This window comes from Amborella trichopoda, chromosome 9 (genome assembly GCF_054954075.1).
Source record: "Amborella trichopoda isolate Santa Cruz 75 chromosome 9, AtrichopodaSantaCruz75HAP2 v2.0, whole genome shotgun sequence".
NCBI classification, from domain to species: Eukaryota; Viridiplantae; Streptophyta; class Magnoliopsida; order Amborellales; family Amborellaceae; genus Amborella; species Amborella trichopoda.
This window is the reverse complement of record NC_142344.1, coordinates 51421159-51438866: the sequence shown is the minus strand read 5'-3', so window position 1 is coordinate 51438866 and position 17708 is coordinate 51421159. Positions and strand designations below refer to the sequence as shown.

General features: G+C 35.1%; 1 protein-coding gene across 12 annotated transcripts; it reads left to right on the top strand.

Annotated features, from left to right (window-relative positions):
* The first annotated feature begins 497 nt into the window (after positions 1-497).
* On the top strand, positions 498-8702 carry LOC18441622 (Glycosyl hydrolase family 10 protein). 12 transcript variants are annotated; one of them, XR_016040053.1, is made up of 9 exons: positions 498-776; positions 885-922; positions 1664-1802; positions 5638-5804; positions 5882-5983; positions 6100-6620; positions 6720-6888; positions 7098-7217; positions 8106-8519. XR_016040053.1 is itself a non-coding variant. In XM_020671867.2 (8 exons), the coding sequence occupies exons 1-8, from the start codon at positions 704-706 to the stop codon at positions 8439-8441; spliced, it is 1545 nt and encodes a 514-aa protein (XP_020527526.1). In that variant the 5' UTR covers positions 498-703; the 3' UTR covers positions 8442-8702. The 12 variants fall into 12 exon arrangements, 9 of the variants coding, with proteins under 9 accessions (XP_020527526.1, XP_020527524.1, XP_088702009.1 ...); XR_002282183.2 differs by having other exon boundaries at positions 6100-6888; positions 8106-8702; XM_020671867.2 differs by lacking the exon at positions 7098-7217 and having other exon boundaries at positions 8106-8702.
* The last annotated feature ends 9006 nt before the right edge of the window (positions 8703-17708 follow it).

Genomic DNA, 17708 nt, shown 5'->3' with positions numbered 1-17708 from the left:
ATTTAAGGGTAATGAATATACCTTCATATATTTGGAAAATCCAATGATTTGGGGTTATCTTATCTTTCTATGGCATAATTCCGGTTACTATATTCTAAATCTAGGACTCCTTACCCCCTCATCTCTCTCACAATAGGGCCCCTCTTTATTTTGTTTTCAACTCTGGCTTAATAACGTAATAAGTATAGAAAACTCTTTCACTCGAGCGATTAATTTGACGAAAGTAAAATTTCAACCTGTGCCTAGAAAATACAATGCCCCAATATTAAATAGATATCATCCAATCTCTAGAGGGGTAGGAATAATGTTTGGAAAGCTGAAATTCAGCTTTTTTAAAAAAAAGTTGAAAGGGAAAATCTCTCGCAAATGGTTGTCTCAACTTGAAGGGACAAACACACAGTATGCTCCTATGGGAGCACAATAATGATTGTTATGCATGGCGTGTGTAATGGGGCGGTGCATGAGGTTCATTATTCCTCACGATGCCCGCATGTGACCTGAGCTGCACGGGCGATGCAGACAGACATACATTCCACTGTGCCCCTTGTGATTTCTCTTCTCTCTCTCTCTCTCTCTACTCTCTAACTCTCTCTTATTTATCGTGACTTGGTTTCCCCTTCTCTACATTTCACACTCTTCTTCACCTTCCCTCTCTACTTTCTCTCTTATTTATCAGCATTCTCTCTCTTAGACTAGAGAGAGAATGCAGGGTTACTACTATCTTCTGCTCTTTGGGTTTCTTGGGTTGTGCACCAATTTTTCTTTTGGAGAATATGGTAAGTGTATTGGTGAATTCCCTTCTTTATTTTCAAAAAAAATCTTTGAAATGCAAATGAAAATGAGGTTTGTATTTTCATCTGTCTCATGGTTTCTCTTTGACATAGGAGATGGGCCTCGCTATGATTCTACAGCATACACAGAGGTACATTTCACCAGTCCATCACCCTCCCTTTTCCCCATTATTTTAGGGAAAAATAATGCATACACAAGATGTGTACGCTTCTAGGCGATTCTGCTGTCTGTTAAGGAGTCTTCCAGGGAAGTCGATACCCCAAGTTCTATGGTTCTCTAGGGAACTGGCTGCATCCGCTTTACTGTATAACCTCCATGTTATCAAACAGGGGTGTGATTCAGTTTTGGAAGACACGATTCCGCCCCTCTACTATGTTCATCTCAACATCCATTCTATAAAGGAAAAAGTTTATATAAGGGTCAGGTCCTAAACAATCAAATTAATGCGCACCTCAAAAATTCAGGTTGTTTTGATACCCAAAAATTCTCAATTCGATCATCTCGACCTCAAGATGTGTGAACATGAGAAACAAAATAGATTTCAAATATTAGAAATAGTACATCTTTTCTAAACTTTAAAATTTCAATATTTTCAAGTATTCAAAGATCTGTCGATCTACAATATTTTTGAAGCTTCAAACCTTGTAATTAGACATGAAAATAAATTTTAAGCAATTGTAAAATTTTTCAATACTGAAACATCGACACTATTTCAAAGTGCGTCGGACCTCAACCTTATACAAACCACACCCTTATAAATGAATAGAGGGTGCCGGCTATTTGTAATCAAGATACACATTATGTGGACACAATTCGCTCTCTAAATTTTTTTGCCTTTTTTTTTTTTTTTGTCTTTTTCCCCGAATTTCAGTGTAAGTTGTACCCGGAGGCACCCCTCTACAATGGAGGAATTCTTGCAAAAGAAGTCTCTAAACATCCGGGGACGCAGGTCTATTCACCCGCATACGTTTTAAGGAACCTCACCAAAGGGGCCAAGTATACTTTCTCTTGTGAGTTATGAAATTCAAATAGATAGTTTTTTAAATTATTATTATTATTTTTTCTTTCTCAGATCTTTTAGAAAAAATCGATATAACAATTTCCTAGGAAAATGGTGTGCGTTTGTTTCAATGGTTTGGTAATCGATGTTTAAAGCAGCCTTGGAAGTATGACGAATGTTCCTTTTGCCTGAGGCTGCTTGGGCCTACTTTGGACCTGTTCTCTTAGGGCTGGCTTTGACAGGGCCAAAGAGGTCTTGTCCCGGGCCTTCCCCTGGTACTGTCAGGGTAGGGTAGGGCTAAGTTAAAATATATATATAAATAAAAGGGCTCGGATTGGCCGGGCCTGGCAATGCTAAATCGTCACCCTCCTAGTTCTGAATTCTAGTTTGACTCGGCTGATTACGAGTGGGACAGGTGCTTTTCCATCAACGGGTTAATATGGCCAATTGATACCATTTGTGAAACATTGACCGAAAATACTAAATCATTTATTATAGGAAAAAGTTTATATAAAGCTGCTCTAAACAATCAAATTAGAGCCCACCCCAAAATTTCATTAGAAGAGGTTGTTTTTTATAACCAAATATCTTCAAATTGATTATCTCGACAAATGCATGGACATGGAAAAAACATGGATTTCAAGATTTGGAAATAGTGCACCTTGTGTAAGGTATTTTTGAACCATCAATTTTAAAGATTTTCAAGTTTTTATAGATCTACTTGATCTACACTATTTTCGAAGCTTTAAATTTTATAATTAAAGATGAAAACATATTTTAAGGCTATCACAAAGATTTCCAGTATTAAAACTACATTTCTCGACATTATTTTAAGGTGTGCTTTCCTTTTGATTATTTAGAACCTCGATTCTATACAATCCGCACCCTTTCTTATAATGTATTTTATTGATAATTTTATTTCTTTAAAAAAGGATGTGGTTTGTATAAGACATTAACCTTAAACAATGTACGTCTCTGAATTATACTTTAATATGTACTTTTAATGCAAAAAACTTTGTGATAGCTTAACAAATAGTTTTTGTCTTTTATTGTGCAATTTAATGCTCTAAAAATAGTGCATATCGAGAAGAACTATAAAAATTTAAAAATCTTGAAAATGGATGGTCTAGATAATGCACTACAAGATGCACTATTTTCAAGACTTGAAATCAACTTTTTTTTTTTCATGACCCACCATACTTCTCGAGGTCAAGATGTCCAATTGGAGGGTTTTGCGCTTCAGAACAATATGTTCCGGATGTTTTTTGAGGTGCGCCTTACTTCAACAATATAAGGTTGGCACCTTATATAAACTTTTTTTTTTTCTAATAAAATGGGAGTATATACAATGAGACCATTTACCTTTCATTGTCACAATTACTTACAACCATCCGATGTGAAATTTAGCAGTTTGGATGTGTCACAAAGTGCAAAAAAATTTCTTTTGAAGTTTGAGCTTGGTCAATGAAATAATTGCAGCCATCAAATTTCACATCCAATGATCAAGATTAATGTGACCATCATGTACCAAAAGTAAATGGTCTCATCCTATACTTTCCCTAATAATGGGATTGCATACAATGAGATATCATTAGTTTTATAATAATGCCATGGACAATAGTTTTGCTTACCCGAACAATGATGCATTGATCAAATACGTTACAAGAAGCGAACTACTGTCCTAACAAAAAAACACAGAGGTCACAGTATTAACCCAATCCTAAATGTCGTGAGTGGAAGTAGCGAAAGTGTAGGTGAGAATTTGGCATCACCACATGAAATGCCCCAAGAAATTAGACACAAGAGGGTACAAGGACACAGAAGACATTATCGATGTTGTGAGGATTGATTAACATGACAATAGTTTTATTTTCTAAGAAACTCTCCAAAAGAGACCCCTCCTAGAAAAATAAGTTGGATTTTGAATTCAAACCTTGCTCCCATGGTACTTAATATCATAAAACCATGCTCCTTAGAATTTAAACAAATAATTAAGGAATTAATGAAACACTCGAACTATCTCACAAATATAACACATGGAACACACTTGTTCTGGGTATTTCCTCACGCTTACGTGGGACAACTTTTTCTTACTAGGCAGTGCTAATTAGGACTCGAGACCAGACGGGAGTTGGACCTGACGGGTCGGGTCTAGATCCAATAGCCTAGACCTGATTTGGGTCCAGGCCTAGGTGGTCGCTTAGGGTCCGAGTCCGAGTCCGGGTTTGGGTCCAGGCAGTCTTTCCCTTTATTTTTTAATGCAGCAGAACGATGGATTAGGATTTGCATAGCCGATTTTAAGGAGTTGAGAAAAGGGTTTAACGACGATAATGATATATTTTTTGAAAAAATGTAAAAATTAATTTTTAAATCGGATATGGATCCCCATAATCAATTTGGGTTCGGGTCCGGGTCCACGTCCTATGATATATTTTCGGGTCTGGTCCCCGACCAGTCCCATTGCCTGCCCTAGATTTCATGGGCACGCTCTTTGACGAAGAGTATAAAAGACAAAAGTGATATACATGAAAGGGTTTTAAGCATATTTAGTTGAAAAATTTAATCAAAGGTGTTTAATTTAGGGTTTTGCATAAAGTTGCAACCTTAAACAATCTAAGTAGGCGCACCTCAAGTTTTATTATAAGATATAATTTTTGTGTAAAAAATCTTGGATGACCTAAAAACCTGTTTTCACTCAGAATTATAAATTTTTTTAAACTCCAAAAATGGCTCAAATCAAGTAGATATATATCTCGACGTCGAGACGATCAATTAGATAATTTTCCAACATCGAAACAGCCTTGTGTCCATGGATTTTTGAGGTGCATATTAATTCTACAGCTTAATGCTGCAACCTTACATAAACTCTTTGTTCACGGCAATTGTTTTACCAGTTGCAAACATCCAAAAAAACTTAGAAGCTATTTCCCTGTCAATATCATTCGTCAAAGTCTATAATAGAAGTACATTATAAAGCCAAACATGAGTACGTTATAAAGTTAAGGAGGGCATTTTGCAAGTGTAAAAAATATGTCATGGCTTTTGGGTAATGGAAAGTATTTTGTAGGGCCAGGGCTTTATAAAGCCACATCTCATGTCACAACATAAAGTTTGGTTGGAGCGGAAAACTTGTAGATCGATTATCTCAATCTTGATTATTATGGATTTAAAATGAAATTGATTTCAAGCATAAAAAATAGTTTATCTTGTTGTACATTTTTTAAATCCTTCATTTCAAGCACATCCACGTGGCTGCTAGCTCTTCATTTAATTTCAAATTCTTTAGTCAGGGATAGAAATATATTGGCAAGCCATCCCAAGGGTTTCTAAAGCTGAAACTGCATTCTTTGTCGGGGTTCTGAATTTCGGCTTTGCCAAATATCGTAAAACCATGGCGCCTATGAAGACCACCCCTCGGCAAACCAGGGGAACATGCTTACATAAAGGATGTGTCATTTTGTAAGTAATGAAGTGCCATTAATATAGGAATCAGGCTTGGGCTTGAGTGGTTAGTAGCTGATGTTTAACAGCACTACATCTCAAGTTGGATTCCTATCATTGAACTACCTAAAAAACAGAAGTGCGATATGTACAATAATATGCTATGACTTCTACAGCTCAATAACAACAACTGTTTAGATATTCTAATCTTAAAATCTATATGACTATGAACAATTTCTTCTGTTTTTTTTTTTTGCCACACTTCTATTATTATAACATAAGAACATTTCAATTTAGAAAAATTACAAAAGAATTTTGAAAACTCAATTAGAAAGGTGCAAGGTAGAAAATTTATTTATCTAATATGATCCTTTGAATACCAGTTAAAGTAAGAGGTTTTGTAGGTTGGGTAAGAATCAAAGGGGCTGGTACTGCTCGAGTAATGGCGAGGTTATTAACAGACAACTCGACAGACAAATGTGTAGGAACTGTATCAGCCCAAAGTGGGTGCTGGTCTTTTCTCAAAGGCGGATTTGTAGCCACTGAGTCGAATTCCGTCTTGTTTCTACAAGTAAAAAAAATTACACTGGCTTCCACTATTTGTATTCATAACAAAGATATTCCATTAATTTTCATTTCTATGCATAGGACTCCCAACAGAGAGACATTGAGATATCTATTGCCAGTGCTTCTCTTCAACCTTTCACAGATGAGCAATGGAGAATGCATCAAGAGGACAACATTAGATCTGTAAATAGTTTTCTTCACCTCTTAATGGTTATGTCCGAAAAGCTTGAAAATTCATCAATTAGGTATTTCTTCAATATTCTTGTTCTTCATTCATGTCCCCCTCCTCTTTTAAACAGAAAAGGCAACGCAGAGTGGCCGTACACATCTCAGATGCAATGGGACGAAGACTACAAGGAGCTATAGTCACAATTGAACAAAAATCTAAAGCCTTTCCTTTTGGCTCTGCCATTGCCAAAACCATCCTTGGGAACCAACCATATGAAGATTGGTTTGCAGAGCGATTCAATGCTGCAGTCTTTGAGAACGAGCTGAAGTGGTATGCAACGGAGCCTGAACCAGGCAAGCTCAACTATAGCCTACCCGACCAGCTACTTCGTCTGGTGAGATCAAGAGGGATCCCTACAATTAGGGGCCACAACATATTTTGGGAGGACCCTGTATACACCCCTTCTTGGGTTCGTAACCTTAGTGGAAATGCCCTTCTTCAAGCTGTTAATTCACGTATTCAAAGCCTCATGTCGAGGTACAAGGGAGAGTTCGTGCATTGGGATGTGAGCAATGAGATGTTACATTTTGATTTCTATGAGAGTAGGCTTGGCCCGAACGCCACCGCCTACTTCTTTGAGACGGCTAAGAGGTCAGACCCTTGGGCCACGCTATTTATGAATGATTTCAATGTGGTTGAGACTTGTGGTGATGAGAATTCGACTGTTGACGTGTATGTCTCGAGGCTCAGGGAGCTTATGGATGGCGGTTATGTGATGGACGGAATCGGCCTCGAAGCCCACTTTACGAGGCCTAATGTGCCATTGATGAGGAGTATTTTGGACAAATTGGCAACCTTGGGGCTTCCTATTTGGCTCACAGAGGTGGATATCAGCAAAACTCTGGATCATGAGACTCAGGTAGGCAACTGTGTGTTGAGCTTACGGCCTTACTTTGCTTTTATCCTCTTTCTCTTCAGCTCGATGAAATCAAAACTAGAACAAAAATACATCAATGTCATGTTTAGCTACTAAAAAATACATCAACGTCATGTTTAGCTACTCATTTCTGAAACAACTTTGGTAGAAACTCAGTTTTACTAATCCTTGGCCTCACTGAATGGGTGCAGAATATCTCGAATTTTTGGATCTCTGGTTTGGCCTTATTTTAGTAGAGGCTGGTCTTTTTAAATTCTCAAAAATCAAAATTTGGCAGGCAACCATGCTGCCTAAGTTGGCTATAATTTGCGGTATGGCCTCTTCCTCTTCGTTTTTTTACATTTAAAGGATAGAGTTTTGCAATAGGTTCTATTTATTCCAATTTCCAAAACCATCAGATATGCTATTTATTTTCCTTAGATAATAAGCTAATATTTATGATTAATCAGTAATAGATTGATCCAGTGTTCCAAAAATCAGAAATAGGCCCTGACTGACCAAGGTTCGATTCTGATTCGACCCATTTGACCTGGACAATTCTAGAGTCGTGTCAAGCTGTATTTAGCAAAGAAATTATAAAATGAAACTAAAAACTGGAGATTTAGCTGATTCCTAGTTCCTAGAACCATAATCATCTAACTAATGATCCTAATCAGTGATCAGAAACTTGGCCTAGTCCACTCAGACTTGGCTGACTTACTCGGACTCGGCTCCTTGCTGAGCCAAGTACTCGGGCAAAAATCGAGGTAATTAAAAAAAATTATTAAAATTATATGAAATTGTGGAATCAATATATAAATATTTTATATATGATTTGAATTCTCTCGATTATAATTTATGAGTTTTTCTTATCATATGCCCTACTTTTATATTTTCCATTTCTTTTGGATTTTCTGAAATATCTCCAACAATAAACCAGTTTTTCTAAATCCATGTTTTACATATTTATTCAGCTTATTTAGAATGTTTATGTTGTTTTCGATTCAGTTTAATTTTTGACTAATATATTTGCCTTGAACACTACTCGGGCGAGTCCACTAGACTTGCCCAAGTAAGTCAGATAAGGCCGAGTCCAGGGCCCAAGCCGAGCTCCAGAACATTGATCCCTATCAATCTCAGGCGATTCCTAGTCGGAATACTAAAGTTTCAATCAGTAATTGGATCTAACCTTCTTTTTTTTTGTGCCTACAAAATTTCAGGCTACTTATCTTGAAGAGGTTTTAAGAGAAGGATTCTCTCATCCATCTATAAATGGGATAATGCTATGGACTGCTCTACACCCAAATGGATGCTATCAAATGTGCCTCACTGATAACAATCTTCACAACCTACCAACTGGTGTTGTGGTAGACAAGCTTCTTAAGGAGTGGGAAACCAAAGAGGTAAAGGGTTTGACAGGTGATCGTGGGTCCTTTGATTTTCAAGCATTTTTGGGGGAGTACAAAGTAATTGCCACATTTGGTGCTAAAACAGTGGAGTCAAGCTTGTCTGTTTGCCAAGGTGATGAAACCTTACACATGATCATTCCAATATAGTTAAGAGATGATTGAAATGATTAATCTTCGAAAAAAAGAGATATTCGAAAGGCTTATTGGATGCTTTAAAGAAAAAAATGAGCTTCTTTCCTAATAGAAAAAAAAGAAGAGAAAAAAAAACAGAGGAGTTTATGTGAGAGTGGTCAACTGCTATGCCTTAAGAATTTGTCCCTCTTGCAAAAACATGTTTATCTAACCCCACTTCCAAAAAGGATGAGGTGATTTATTGGCTCTTTTAATGTGAGTTTGTTGATTTGGCTAGGTGGTTTTGTGTTGGGCTTTCAACCAATCTAAAGTAAACTACTCTCATTTTTCTTTTTCTTTTTTGGATAATTCAATAGGGAATACAGGCCCTAACCTTTTTCAAATAGTTTAGGAGTGAGTTTTTTGATGGTATTAGTTGGGTGGTGTCGGCAACGTGGTGATTAGGGTGTGAGAGTGCTACTACCACGACCCAGCCCCTTTCCCCACTAACCATCTTCATTTTTCATTAGATTTCTTTGGCAAGAGATGAGTGGTCTTGACTAACTTTTGCGCTCATACTTTTCTCTGGTTCACTCTTTTGAATTATCAAACATATTCATTTTAAGAAAAAAAAGTTAACACTAATACAGGAAAAATGCCAAAAGATCATATACTCTGGTGGGAGTATATTTAAGAGTCACTCCCTCGGGTAAAACTTTACAAAGTTTCTTTATGATTCTAAATAATGGGATATCACCTCTTCAACCTAGCAACCAACTAAAAAATGAAAATCATGCGCCTTATATGTTTGGCTGAAAAAAAATAAAATTCCTAAGATTGAAATGTCCAATTTTCTTCAGGCTAAGAATATAGGGCTCAAACTCTAATTTTAATTTATGGAATACTCATCTAGTGATTTTAAAGTGCATTGATTGAGACAATCCTCCTTAATAAGACTTTTTCCTGAGGGATTAGATATACAGCATGCACCGCCAGAACATGATATACGTGCTCAAAAAATTTATGAAGTATATGGTATAGCACTTCCAAGAGCAGCTAATACATAAGAGTTATTTAGCAAGGCCGAGGCCCTATACAATCAAAGTAGGGCACATCTACAAATGGTGCCAAGATATATTGTTTTAGTATCATAAATTTTTATGATGGCCTGGAGTTTTATTTTCATATCTGATTATAAAATCAAAGTTTAAAAATGGTGTAGATCGAGCAAATCTATAAACATTTGAAAATTTTGAAAATTGACGATCTAAATAATACATTACTATATGCACTATTTTCACGACTTGAAATCTATTGTTTTTCATGTCCACACATCTATTTTTCAGCATCAAATAACCTTTTCTAATGAATTTGAGGTGTGCCTTAATTTGATTGTTTAGGGCCTCACCCTTATATAACCTTTTTCTTTCCTGTTATGGCCATATCACACTTGGTAGACCCCTAGAATTTAGACGGCAAACAAGGTCTCAGTATTTAGGGAAAAGATATGGAGGATCACGCTGTCCATTTGTTCTCTCAGCTAAAGGCAGAAGTATTTTGGGATTCCAAAATTTAAGGATGTAGTATCTTAAATACAAAGACGGAAAAATAACGGTCCAGGTCTGAATGAGACCATCAATTATTTGGATGGCAAGATTTAAGTTTTTGAGAACTCAAAAGTTTTTATTTTTTTCCCGAAAATCCATATTTTCTCCATGCTCTCACCAATTGAAAATGACATTCAGACCAGGTAATTGAGGATGAATTAATTGATATGTGTAGAAAGGGAGAGAGGGTTGTGGGGCACAAGAAAATGCAATGGTCGGGGTAGGTGTCTGAATGTCAACTGAATTGGTGGTCACTAGGACCACAAGTCACTGCCTTGGCATTCATGATACAATTTGTCCACTATAAGTTCAGAACTTTTGAAACCAACAACCGAAAATTTTAAGCGTGAAATTTCTCCAAGGGATTGTATATTATAAGACCCTTGTTTAGTACAAGGATGTCACAATTATTTTTACGAATTGGATGTGAAATGGAATTGACGCGTGCCACAATATTTGAAAATTTTTATTATCGACTTTATGCCCAAACAATGACTCATCCCCAACTACTCAACTCTATATCTAAAAACCAATAATGATTAAGATCTTCCTTTACCAAAAATAAATAGTCTCATTATATTTTCATAAATTTATTGTATATACTTCATTTATCAAAATACCCCAAAACTTTTAACAATTTAATAATTTACCTTCTCTTCTTATTTCTGATGATGTAATTGTTTTTGTGTAATTTTTCTATCAATAAAACCTTGAAAATTAGTGAAAAAGAAAATTACACTTTTCTACTCATGATAATTTGTTATTTGATCATTTCCCTTATCAAATTACATGGGAGTGATTTACTTTTGGTAATAACCTTCGTTTGGGGTATACGGTTAGCATGCCGGTGGTCTCGTGTACCAAAATGTACATTTGTCCTACGTGCACAAATACCATATCCGGGGGAACTTATTTGACTTGAAATTTTGAAAGTCCTCTTTCATTCTTAACGCAACAATTGTATGTGCATTTGTGTAAGCTAATAGCATGTACAATGCTCTATGTTATCATAAAAGAATGTTTAATTTACGACACACAATAGAATAGGTTTTATTGCTTTATTTGGATGTTAAGACACTCAAGATTATTGTAATAAGATTTCAATATTCTATCAAGTTGTCATAACATTTTAATTAATTTACAAAGATTTGCTGCTCCTGCTAGAGCGTACTGTGCAGTTGCTTCCTCAGGTAAAATTAATGTTAGGAGTATTTTGTAGACACATAATAACCAAAGGAAAAGAAAAGAAATTAAATAGAACTCTGTATGTGCCTCCCCTTAAATAATTAACATTGATTGAACAAGAACCGTCAAATTTTTGGAGGGCAAGATCTAAGTGTTCAAGAACTCTATTCACTTATTTATTTATTTATATAAACAATCTCTTGATGATATTTAGATGGATCCCAAAATTTTGAATTAAAAAAAACCCTCTCAGTTACTCTTTTGCTTCAGGGAGTTGTTGTACGGTATTTATTGAGTTCTATCTGATCTAGTTTCTATAAAGCCTAGCTTTATGAAAACAAAGTAAAGCCTCACCTCGAATCCTCGTCTTGAAAGCACTTTGGGTATTGGAAATCTCCATGATGGCTCTAAAATCAATTTCTAACATTGAAAAATTTAAAGCTAAAAATATGGTACAGATCTTGCAGACCCCATAAACACTTATTTTTATGTTGGAATGGACGATCTAGATAATGTGTTACAATATACACTATTTTTAAAGGCTTTAAATCCTTTTTTTTTTACAACTATAATGTTTAAGGCCGAGATGATGGATTTGAAGGTTTCATGACGTAAGAATAACTATTTTCAGTTAGTTTTATGGCGAGGCTTTACTTATTTTGATAGGGCTGCATATGTATCAATGTTATTTCAATCATAGAATCCAAGTTGTTTCAGACATGGATCATTCTCAATAATAGTTCAAGTATTTGTCTTCATGACTCCTGGAAGAGAGTTGTAATTTCAATTAAAGATTACTTACCATCATCATAGTTTTTGTCCCAACTATTTAGAGTCAATTACACGAATCCTGGTCTGCAATCATGCTCTATCAAGGTCATATTCTCAGTGAGACTATGATTCCCCATATCTTTTCTTACTAGTTCTAACCGTGTCCTTTTGAGCATATCCCTTCATATTTTTAGCCTTTCGCTTAAGCTAACTCGCACCTCCTAATAGGTGATGTACTGGGTCTGCGCTGCACATCGCTAGCCCACCCAAGTCTATCGTTTCTCATCTTATCGTCTATTGGAGCCACACCTAAGTTCGCCCAAATGTATTCATTTCGAATTTTATCATTTATTGTCTTGCTACTCATCTCGACTATACCTAAGTTCTCTCAATGTATTCATTTCAAATTTTAATAATTTTATCTAATTTTTAGGTTGGCGAGAATTGTTCTGTAAACATAATTTTCCTAAAGGTTTAAAGAAGTGAAAAGATTTGTTGCTCTCGAGGTGGCATATTGTGCATTTGCTCCTTCAAGTAAAACCCACGTTAAGAATATATTTTGGATACCAAATTTGAGGGTGTAGCCGACAGAACCTAATAACCAACCTCAAATAATAATAATAAATAAATAAATAACTAGGACTCTCTATGTGCCTCAAAAATATTAAATCCCAAAGTTGAACATGAATCGTCCAATTTTTGGAGTCTAAACTTTTTTTCTTGAAATTATTTGATGATAGTTTGGCATAAAAAAAATAAATCCTCCCAAATTACTCTTTTGCTTGAGGAAGTTGTTGCACAGTATGCTTCCACAGGACCATGCTATACACGCTCTTGAAAGAGAGCGAAATGGGGGAATTAAAAATGGACCCGGTTTCTATGCGGCCAAGCCTGCATATGTAGAAATGCTGGCCTCTTAATAAATATATTTTTTAGATGGATTTTAAGACTGAATTTTTAAGGACATTTAATTTCTAACATGGAGATCATGAACATGAAAAAATAAATAAATTAAAAAAATTAAAAATAACAATTCTAGTAAGAAAACATTTGGACCGATAGTTTCTATTATTTTTAAATAAAATACCTACTTGCATCCAAATGCTTTACACTTGCTTGACCGCATATGTAGAAATGCGGTCCAAACCGCATGAAACAATTTTACATTAAAAATTCACGCTCACGCTCCTAAACATTCTCCCTTGTATATGGGAAAGGATTTTACTATGTTTACAGGGTAAAATCTGCACTGCTCAAATTTTGCTGCCATGGCCATTTTGTCTATGGCATATATTTCATCTACGCAAACAAGGTACGAAAAATTTCAAAAATTTAAATAAACTGAAAAGTTGTTTCCAAAAGAGAAAAATAATGAGCATAATTGTTTGATGAATAGTCAGATCTAAGCCTTAGACTTTTCTTTTTCTTTTTTCAATCCTAGATTTCGTAGATGGCCTTATCCTTAACAAATAAATAATAACAAAAAGAAAACAATAATTTCGAGTTATTAAAGGCCTATAGCTAACTATCTCATCAAATAGGCAACACACATTCGTTATAGGAAAAGTTTATATAAGTTTGCAACCTTAAAATTTAGAATCACATATGCATCTCAACATCGAGATGTATGAGTATGAAAAAAAAAAGTTTATGAGTCCCAAAAATAGTGCATATTGCAACACATTATCTAGACCATCCATTTTCAAGATTTTCATATATTTATAAATCTACTTAATTGTAACTATTTTTGGAATTTAAAATTTTTTAATTAGGTATGAAAATAGATTTTAAGATAATACTCAGAATGTTTTACAAGAAAATTACATGTTATAATAAAATTTTAAGGTGCGCCTTAATTGGATTGTTTAAGGTTGCAACCTTATAGAAACCACACCCTTCATTATACCGTCTTTATACTAAAAGTAAATAGTGTATTTGTATAATTTTCCTTAGAAACACTTCATTTCTTTTCTGTTCTGTTCTTTTTTTTTTTTTTTTCTTTTTTTTTTCATGTTTTCATGATTATTTATTGGGTTCAAGAGAGTGCCTGTGCAAAAACTTGGAGGAAAAACTTACCATCAACATGGTAAATTTTGAGAGGAGTAAACACTATGTAGATCCAAATTGGAGCATTTTCTAAGTTCCAACCCAAATCAATTTCAAGGGTGAATAGAAGTGATTTGAGAACTTTGAGGTCAAACATAATGTGGTCATTTGGCCACTGAACTTTCATGGGTACAGTTTGGTATTACGGGTTATGTAGTCTTTAAACCAACTTTTGGTATGTCTTTTGATGATTTCATGTAAGATAAGAGAAGGCACCTCTAAATATACATGGAAAAAGCCTACAGTCTTTTAAGATGTCTTTTGGTAGCGAAAAGCCCCAAACTAATGATGGGTAAGAGTTGACACTCCTTGAATTCGTTAAACGGAATTGTACGAAAAAATAAAAGCAATATATTCCCTAAAATATAAGATATCAAAATGATAGTATATCTCAAAATAATAAGTAGAATTAGAAGAATAGTAACCCAATAAATTATTTTCTTTTACCTAGAGCTTTTTTATAAAGAGAATGAGATAGATTCAATGATAATAAATATCTAAGCAGCTAGGAATTCAATGTGAGTTTTGAATTTGCTTAAGTATTTTCTTTATGCATAGAGAAATTTGATTAATTTTATATTTTATTTTATTATTAATATAGTATTTTGGATGGATTAGTTAACTGCAATTTTATACTAAGGATCTTTTTTGTTTTTCCTTTTAAAAAACAATCATATACCTTTGTTTACAATCCTTTTTATTTTCTAATGTAGTTTTTGTGCTTAATATTCGTGTTGTTGTTGCATTTTATACTCCCAATAAATCTAAGATATGTTTTGTGTTTTGACAACATAATAAGCATCGTTGTTGGATTTATTGAAAGTTAAGACAAAAAATTGTTAAGCATTGCTCTAATGGCACTAGGTCAGGCCATAAAATCGATAAAATTATTGTTCAATGGATTTAATGTATCTATACAATAACTACAAATCATAATCCTATATCGTATCACATTTACATAGTCGATATATTCATGATTCTATAACTCTAACTTATTTTTCGGTGACTCGTATTTTTAACCCAATTTTTTCCTTCAACATTTTGAAACCGATTTACTGTCGATGTTTTGGTTTGCCGCTATAATATTATTCCCCGATTTTTTTTTTGGATAAATCAGTGAGGGAGAAGGCCCTCTGCCCCTTTTTCATTAATAAAAAAAGTAGAAAAAATTACATCATACTATCTTACAATCCTATAATAAGGTAATTGTGTCACACCATGAAGTAGAGGAAGGTTAAGAAAATCTGGAGGCCTAGAGCGCCAAATGGTGGCCTCCACAAAAATTGTAGCCTTTTTGACAAGAGCATCAGCTACCATATTAGTCTCACAGTAAACATGACAAATGGCCCATGAATGATTCTCAAGTATAGACTTGCAATTAGCTTCTATGATATGAAAAGCCCATGGAGCTTTACACCTGCCCTGTATGGCCTGAACAAGTAAAGAAGAAATACTCTCAATTTGCAAGGGGAAGCATTCCATTTGAAAGGCTAAACCAATGCCCTCTTATAAACCTCAAAATTCTACATAATTATTGGAAGCAATTCCAAGAGGAACCGAAAAAGCAGCAATGACAGATCCATCATCCCGTCTCAAGACACCCCCACAACCAACTTGACTTGGATTCTGAATAAAAGACCCATCAATATTTAGCTTAAAATGTTGTAAATGTGAAAAAGCCCATGCCACTGTTATGGGTAATTGGATTCTCTGCTACCGCCATATAAGTCTTAAATTCTCAGTAATTGCTTTTTCTGAAATATGGTAAATCCATGCCTTAGCATCCGCCAAATCACAAACATGGTAGGTGATCCTTCGAGTCAACTTTGTAAGAGTGAGTATCCTTCCTTGAAGAATATGGTGGTTCCACTCCTCCCAAATCATCCATATAGTTGTGAAGAAGAGAGAATGTTAAATGCTGATAATACCATCAGACTTGAACCTAAATGCTAACCATTTCCGCAGTGTTGCTGCGATAGAACAACCTGTAATAAAGCGTTTTCCACATTGTCATGCTATCGATCTCCAAATCCCCTGCGAGAAAATACATTCAAGCAAAATATGCAAATATTGTTATCATTAAAATGACAAAAAGGGCACACAAAAGCAAGGGTCATTTCCCTTCATTGCATGAGAGAAGAGGTAGGAAGACGATGATGAAGGCTCAACCACGAGAATCATTTAGCCCTTGGATGACACTTAGAAGACTATAGTACCCTAATGACTGGTTGAGAAGAGCCCTTACGACTAATGAAATTTCATGCCTCTTTAACAAAAAACATTCCATTTGCAGAGTGAATCCATACCAAAAAATCAGGTTTGGGTTTCAGGGGGATTGAGGCAACATCCACTTCCTTCCAAATTTTGATCCATTGATTCCAAGTTCTAAGTGCTTGTCTTAGTGCAAGGGTAGGGAAACACCAGGATTGTGGAGAACCATTTGAGTAGTCAACAACCCTAGGCTTGGCAAAACTTCTTAGGTCTTTACGAATACGCGGACCATAAGATTCTAAAATGGACTTTTCTGATAACCATGGATCTCTCAAAAAATTAATTGTTCTTCCATCCCCAATAACCCATCGAAACATTGTGGCGCAAGAGAGATAACCCCATTTGAACGCCCTTCCATGCATAGGAGTAGGGCTTCCTATCAACTTCCCAGATTGAACAATTTATGAAGTACATGTGCCTAAAGAAGCGAGCTATAAGAGAAGACAACTTTGCCAGAATCCTCCATGTCAACTTCATCATGCCTGCATTATTGAACTCAATAATATCACGAATTCCAAGTCCCCCCTCTTCCATTGGCAAACATACATTTTTTCACTTGCTAACGATGTATTGGAATAGACCATTCAGTCTGATCGATTGGACCGCCGCTTGGTAGTTTTGCAGGTCTGGTCTAAAACAAAACCAATCAAAGTAAGTGTCTGACTAGTTTTTGTTGATTGCTTTGGCCGATTCGATTGGCTAAATAAAGCATAATTTTTTTACTATATTTCATATTATTTTTAAGCTATTATTTTTATTTTTTATGGCTTTTAAAATATAGTCTAACTGGTTTGATTAGCGGTCGAGCCAATTTTGATTAGACTAAACCGGTCGAGCCAGTTTTGATTGGACTAAACCCTGCACTGATTTGGTAGAGGATCCAATCTTGATTGCATGGACCAAACAGGTTGATATCACTCATATGCTGCACATATTAAGGCATACTTAACTGTAGGATACATCACACTCAATTAGGGAGGGACCCATTCAAGTACAAAGTTTTGGTAAGATACATTTCAGGTAGAAATGAGTGAGAATTTAGAGTATGATAGGATGTATTTGCCTTTTGGTTGGGATTAGGCCTCGTAGTTTTATTATAGCTGGAGAATAATTTGTGTAGGCATGTAAAGAGCGATATCTCCTCTTACTTAAGAGGCTGTTATCGCCTAAGAGAACTTTACTTTTAAATTCTAAATTTTTATATTTTTTTTCTAGAAATAGAGGTCTTTCAATTCTTTTAGTATATGTAATTTTGGAGACTCTCGCACTTCTATACTTCATTATCTGTCTTAATGTGAATTATACTTTTAATTCTTAATTTTCTTTTAGAATGAGAGGAAAGATTAGTGCTGAACCATGGATG

Coding starts and splice junctions, on each gene's coding strand:
- LOC18441622 (XM_020671865.2), top strand. CDS start 704: ATGCAGGGTTACTACTATCTTCTGCTCTTTGGGTTTCTTGGGTTGTGC. Junction 777..884: donor TTTTTCTTTTGGAGAATATG/GTAAGTGTATTG, acceptor TCTTTGACATAG/GAGATGGGCCTCGCTATGAT. Junction 5,805..5,881: donor ATTCCGTCTTGTTTCTACAA/GTAAAAAAAATT, acceptor TTCTATGCATAG/GACTCCCAACAGAGAGACAT.